Source organism: Opisthorchis viverrini, assembly GCF_000715545.1.
Source record: "Opisthorchis viverrini unplaced genomic scaffold opera_v5_115, whole genome shotgun sequence".
Taxonomy (NCBI): Eukaryota; Metazoa; Platyhelminthes; class Trematoda; order Opisthorchiida; family Opisthorchiidae; genus Opisthorchis; species Opisthorchis viverrini.
The window spans coordinates 1,441,262-1,448,666 of NW_008751773.1; the positions used below are offsets into that span (position 1 = coordinate 1,441,262).

Consider the following 7,405-nt stretch of genomic DNA (forward strand, 5'->3'; position numbering starts at 1 on the left):
GTCAGGAACGCTTGTCTTTGCATGACTAGTCAATAACGAAGCATGTGCGGAATAGAAGTGGCATCGACGTATCTTGACAATACGAGTTGCAAAGAGTCTCTACTGAGATGGTTGAGTTGGTTTATCATCACCGACAGTAATGAGAGAGAATGGTGGAACGTAAATGAAGCTTACCGCAGGAAAACGACAAAACTTTGCCGTCGAAAATCGTTTGCATGAGCTCAACAAAAACAAGTCTTCCTACGATCAAGCGTTATGTTTTCTAGGTAAGTGCCAAACTTTGCCGGAAAAGGGGAATTTAAATGACCACGAGCTAACCGGCGAAACGCGACTAGTCCCGAAAGTTACCTTAATAGATGTCGTATTCGTAACCGCGTAAAGAACTTATGGACAGCTTCCAACACACTCACGCACCCACAAGTATGAGTTAAAACAGAGCTATACTCGGACTTCTGGGGCATACGCTGCTGCCCAAACGTTTTGAAAAGAACTGACCGGTCGAAAGAACCATGCATTCCCTCATGTTCACTTTATCCTTTTTCTCGAAGTAAGCTAGGAAAGCAACTCGTACTCCATGAGCACTTAACAAGACCGACATATATTCTGCCGTCAAGTGAAAATCGTACTCCATGAGCACTTAACAAGACCGACATATATTCTGCCGTTCCAGTAAAAAAAATAGAAGACTGAAGCTAAAACACAAATTCTCACGGGGCAGGTGCGGCATCAATATATGGAGCAATCATAGAAAAACTAAACATACCAGTGTAGGAATAAAATATAAAACATAAGCAATAAACGTTCATCTAGTGTACAAAGAACACAATCGGGCTTGATGTTCTTTATCTGTTTTGGCTTTCAGAGCATAAAGTTTACGTTGAACAATGTCAGTGAGCCGAGCATGTATTAGTGATCGACGATTGTCAGATACCGTATGGTTATCGCAAATGTCTTGAATTTCCTTTCGGAGGGAACAAATATCCAGTGGCTCGCCCACGCCGATGGTCAAGCACTGCGGTTTTCCCAGTATGTAGGTTATGGTTTTTAAAGTGTCTGACGGATCAGATGGATTGAGTGTGTCAAACCCACAATGCCAAATTGGAAGAACGATAGGTGGCTGTAAAGAGAAGAAAATAACGATGGATTTAGTAGCTTTACATCGCAAATGGTAACTCAGTGAGCCACTGTCAAGAAGTTTGCTTTTCATCAACCAGATGAACTGTACTCAGCTGAAGACTTTAGACGTCTGGCCTGGTTCCTGAAGGCAGCACGGTCGCTTTTATCCCCATACACCAATGGCCGACTCCCGACCAATGCGTTGTTCACTCAACTCCAGTGAGATTCCTCTGAATAGCTAGTACCAGTACAACCTCCGACGACCAGCATAGACACACCATTCCGTCTATTCAACAGCTCATCGGCAAAGGTCTTCATTTAGAAACAACCATACGACTGCACACTTTACTCGCAAATGTTGGACTATCCGCCCAATCGTTAAATGCATCCGAGGTCCCCCGGTTTTTTCAACGGAAAGCAGCACTGCAGTGTCGGACGAAACAACCTGTAGTTCCTACAGTCACATGGTTTTTCCAAAACGCTCAGTTCCGCTGATGGCATGTATGTCCAGTCCATGGGTCTTGCTGCTTTGATTTGACAATAACTTCAGAAACGGCTGTCCTGTCCCTCTCAGGAAGTTTATTTTACGAATTTGTGGAAGGTGCTCGATTGCCGTTCGTCAGCTGATTGGCGTTTAACTCAATTTATTTCTAGGTGGTATTACCATATACTACAATATATAGTAATATATTATACATGTATTATGAACTATGTGGTACTATACACAGTGCCTGAGGTTGGGAGTCTGCTTCCACTGATGAAATAATTCGTCAAGTGTCTGTCATAAATGGAACTGTACCTTTCTTAATTATTAAAAGGGGCAAAAAATGACGGGCTTAACTGAAGATAGCTTTAAGACACAAAATGCCGAGAGAATGCATATTCTACGTAGTTTATGCAGTAACATCAGTTCGCTGTTAGGGAAGTTCACATATCTATCGGGCCCTCTGACTGGCAAAGAACTCTAAAAAAACTGGACAGCTATACTTCAGAGTGATCCCGACAATAGTGTAATTGCAGTTGAGGATTGTGATCTGCTTGACTTTGACCGTCTAGTTAAATTCCGCAGCGGTAGTGGCACTACGTCCATCAACCAGAACTTGCTGGTTCAGACAGGTCCAATTCGAACTTTGTTCAGAGTGCCGTCTAACCGTAAGATGCAAGCACAAGTCGATCCTAATTGTTCTTAAAGATCACTGAATATGTTGATTACTTCTCTGTTCAAAAGCTTCCAGAGGAGACCGACTAACTTGAACATGAGTTAACACAAGCCAGCCCGAAATACGTGTTCTAATTGGGAGTTACCATGATTTTGTACTGAGGCGACTTCACGTTGGAAGTGGAAACGACCATTAGAAAAGACGTTGTGATAGTTTAGAGTTTGTAATCTCATCCAAATTGTCCGTTTACGATAGTGTGTCAATGAAAGGGTCTTCTCTACCCATTACCGTATATTATGCCATTCTTATGACCCATTAGGTACGTGTAGTCCCCGAGATACCGTCAACCTTACGTTTTGATTGAGCCTGAGCGCCATTCGCGAAATACGTTCACCTGCAAACTACTTTGGTTTTAATGACAGACTCAGCTGAATCCCAGCCGAAACTCTCGTTTATGGTATTTTTCAAATAAATATGCAGGAAATTAAGTTGGTGATAAGCCAAAAGAAATGAGAACCCGGCCGTGGGTTGTCAAAATTTTTTCAGCCATCTTATGAGTTGTGCTGTTTTCCGTGCCCAGTCCAGAGTAGTGAAAGCAGAATGGTAACCTGCCTTTGATCTGGCACAGGGGCATCAAGGAGATTAGGAAAGTCTGGGTACCATCAGTGCTACTACCCTTCGAGGATGAGGAGTGTGCGATCTCCACTGCGCCTGGTTAGGGACGCTGCAAGATATGGCTGCTAATCGATGTCAGTGGCGTTCTTGATGTCAATTTCTATACAGATTGTCTGGATGAGTGTCTAGAGGTGTAGGCACTTTGGAATGTGGTAGTCTAGCACTATCACCATTTTTCAGAATAAGGCTTTCAAATGAATCACAGCTGTACAGCACTGAAGCATCAGTGTTGAAAACTGATGTCATGCCGTCGATGATGATGAGTTGTGTGGTCCGTCGAAACAATATACCGCGGTACCTTACCCCAATTGAAACATGTGGTGGTCTTTGTGCGGCATATTCAGTTGAAGAGTACCGTAAGTGAGAGGATCAATTAGGATTCAACTGAATCTCTGCATATATGTACGTTTCACGGGATCTAAGTCCTCTTTCAACTGTCAGAAACTCGTCGAGAGTCTGAAGCTTAAGCTCACTGCAACGTGGCTTACCGTCACACCATTCGGAATGATAGCGTTATGACGAGAATGAACTGTAAAGTCATAACTCAAGCTAACTGTAAAGGTTGTAAGGCGATAAAGGGCCGGCACTGGAATACACGTGTAGCTGTTTGTGATGACTATTGGACCATGAAAGCGAACTTCACACTATCGCTGACGACTTTTGATCTTGTGCTTATGACCGGTCCACTTCGTCAAGTTACGAATGTGGAATACCAATTACAGTCCGATATGTGCTACAAACTGTCATCTACGCTCAAGAATCATTATTCCTAGTAAAGACATACCTCACTTCGAGCGCAAATGTTGTCTTGCATTAATCATATCACAGTACTGCTACCTATCAAGTAGCACGAGGCTAGCATAACGGTTTCAGAACTACTCTCGCCCGGCTTGTGAGCTTCAACAACCACCTAATTTGACTGCGAGTGGTGCACATTCCACGTTTACAGCCTTGAAAATGCGAAGCCCCAATTTCATGATGCAATCTGACGATTACTGATGAGGGAAATGCTGAACCAAGACGGTAACTTTCTCAGCTATATGATTAAAGCAGAAAATGAACCGTCTGTCCAGTTAGAACATACAAGCTATAATATAAAGAATTATGAGTAAAGGTGTACGGGAACACCACACTGGTGCAAGGCAAGATGAGTGATAAAGATTCGACACACCAAATTGGTGCTTCGGTAAGGTTGGAGCACTGAAAGTCCATACAACAAACGAATATTGGTACCTTCGCAGAAACGCGCTAACCAAACTCTTAGCTATACGCAGTGGTCAGTGGATATAAAAAGAAAGCAAAATGTCCCATTAACCTCTATTTAAATTAATCCACATATGTTGCCTATCGACTGGATCTCAAATGAACATCAGAATCGGTGATCATTGCACAATCCTACAACGTTCTTCTGTTAGGCACATTCATAAAGTCCTCGCCACAAAGCGCATCTAAATATCTCGGTTATTTACAGCGGCAAACAAATGAAACAGACATGATCAACGTAGAACCGAAGAGCGACTACGTGTCAGATTTGTTTGACTTGTTCACCAAATGGATACACCAGACGGCCGTCTGTTTATGCGTCAGCCAAAACAATGAGTCATCCATATACACACACATTAACACGAACACACCTAGCTTACGGGACTCACCTCTTTCGATTCCGCTATTAAACGACCAACGCCCCACCGTAATCGAATATCTGTTTCAGTGTCACGTTCATAAGGATGGATAATCCGACCCTGTGAATGCGAGACGAATACGGATGTGGCCAAATTTGGCTTATTTATTTGAGAAAGTGTTTGTTGTTTGGCATTAGTAGTAAATTTAATGTGGAGAACGCACCGAGAGTTAGGGCGGAAAGAAAACAAGGATGGCCAAGTCCCCACACACACACCAAATCTATACCACTTATTGGCAAGTCGCGATCGGCTGCGTAGAAAATAGGGTGCCTCCCTCCGAACGAAACTTCACTGACGAAGTGAGAAAAACTCTGTGAAGATTCACGACGCGTCTAAAGGAGACGTAGGAGAGGATGACTTATTTGCACGAGAGGTGACTAAAGTAGAACATTCAAATCCGTGGGCTGAATTAGGAAAGGTTATCAGTAGATAACGCAGCGACTGGAGTGACTGTTCCGTTAGTAACGAGCGCTCCGACATTGTCCCAGCAAAAGGCGTTATCTTGAATGAGCTTCGTGACTCCGTCAAAATCTTTCTTCCAAAAAGGCCACGTATTTGTATTTCGAAAAATACATCTAACCTATGCTGAGGATCTTATGAATATTCAATAACAAGATTCAATCCTAGTTCAAACAGTTATGTTAAAAATGATGAAACCAAATCTGCGTCAACTGTCCAATACAAACGCGCACTTTGCCTGTTGTCGCAGAATGTGGCAACTGAGCAGACGCCCTGTCTCTAACCAGATCGGCAGATTATTCGCAAACACATCGGTTCATTTAGACGAAGCCAACTGGAAGGCGTATCTCGGCTCCGGCTAATCTAGTAGTGTGTGTCGGTGACAGATTACTGACGTTCATAAGCAATCGTCCGGTGTTGCCCGGAGAAAAAACTCGTTCATACAGGCCAGAAGTGTTACGGTGTTAGCAATGAAAGAATGACTTTGATTTCAGTTACGATCTACGGGCATTTTTGTCAGTCAACGCGAGTACCGATGCATCAGTACGACACTATTCGCTCGGCCATTGAATATTGCCGCTACGTTCGGGCTGGTGAACACCTTGTGGTTCAAGACCAAACTAAAAGTATAGCTATGTACCCTGGTGGGCCAGTCTACTAAATAAGACCTTGTTCCCAATGCCGGTAACTTGATTGGACGACGGCGAGATAAATGATCACAGAAGCTAAACAATTCTGACTCAGTTGCTCACCCCACAATAATCCGTCCTTTCCTTTTATATTTACTAACACCAGTGGATCTCAGGCTGCCGACACAACGATTCTCAACATTGTGCCCAAAGGAAGACTGGATGTAGATACCTCCCGTTCGCCATGACAATCGGGTCACCAGCACGAAGTGTTTATCATCCATCCCTTAAATCGGTATTAGCAGTCTGAGTGGCAAACGCAGTGTAGGTCCATCTTAATGAGTTGTAGGGATGCGACCACTTTATTCCAGATCATGAAGTATATTGGCTGAGAAGCGTTTGGGTGTTTGGCTCTCCCATATCGCAGTTATTGTATTCATCGCAGGGCTGATTTGCCTCACTCCCCACGATTACAACCGATCGGGCTTACAACCAGCGCGCCCTCAGCACTGGATTAATTCTCATGATTCAGTTCCCTTGCAGATGTAGCTATCGGTCGAAGAAGCCACAGATTGAGACCAAGGTATAGGACGTACACAGTATTAGGTCTCCTTTTTGAAGTCACCTTCTCTTCATTATCATTCACGTGGTTGTTGGTTAGTTTGGATAGAAACCAGTGGAATTCTAATGAAGCAAGTAAAACAAACCCTACACTATGTTCTGAATCAATACCATGGTGATGTGTTGCAATGCGCAAATTAGTTACTGAAACCTAGCAAAGCAAACCTGAGGAAAGACGTGAATCCAATCTCCCCTATTCAACAGATCGAGAGAAAAGTTCATCGACGGTTGATCAACACCTCCACCCTTGGAAATCAGCTTCCCAGATTTCCAATCACGCACTGTGCGCCATACAGGGATGCCTTTTCCCCAATTGAAAAAGAAACTATGCAATTTTGTCGTAAAGCAGATATCCACCGCGGTCAAAGTCCACCTGTAACGACGAACTAAACATACATGATGATCAACCAGGATCACTTACCACTTGTAAGATCCAGTAGGGATAATAGCGATCCGAAGAGCATAAAGTCGTCAAGACATGAATGGTGGTTCGAGACAGTTATCAGAGGTGTGCGCTTAGAACGATGTGCATAGGCTCTGTTGAACGCGTCCCAGTTTAGTATCATTAGGTGATGCCTGATAAGGGCTAATTTCACAAGTGCGCCAAACAACGGATATGTCAGTGGCTGAAAGATCGCACGCAAAAATGATACCGGGCTCGAATGTCTGTTAAGTCGATAAACCAGGTCCATCGCTAAAATCAAACGATTGTTGCACCAAAAAGTGAGACAGGCTGAAAGAGGAAAACAGTTATCGATAGAATAGTGGTAATACCGTCGGGCAAACAAGGTTACGCTTCGCCATAGTGGACTCCAACCAGAGATCACAAGTGAAATATAGTAAAACCAAACTCAGGATCTCTGAACCGGCCGTCGAGAAACGTGTCAAACCGGTCACCAGAGAAAAAGCATTTTGCAGATTTGTTTTGTTACGCAGGGTTTGCTGCTGTTGTTGTAAGATGCCTAGAAAGACCTGTTTGTATAAGCAATCATCATCATCATCATCATCATCATCATCATCATCATCATCATCATCATCATCATCATCATCATCATCATCATCA

The 7,405-nt window shown here is 43.4% G+C and overlaps 1 protein-coding gene across 1 annotated transcript; it reads right to left on the reverse strand.

The window, feature by feature from the left end:
- Positions 1 to 706: 706 nt before the first annotated feature.
- T265_05931 (hypothetical protein) lies at positions 707 to 7,075 on the reverse strand (the record flags this gene model as incomplete). Its single annotated transcript, XM_009171066.1, has 4 exons — positions 707 to 1,117; positions 4,604 to 4,693; positions 6,508 to 6,728; positions 6,764 to 7,075. 4 exons carry the CDS (start codon positions 7,032 to 7,034, stop codon positions 803 to 805), a joined length of 897 nt encoding a protein of 298 aa, XP_009169330.1.
- Positions 7,076 to 7,405: the final 330 nt, after the last annotated feature.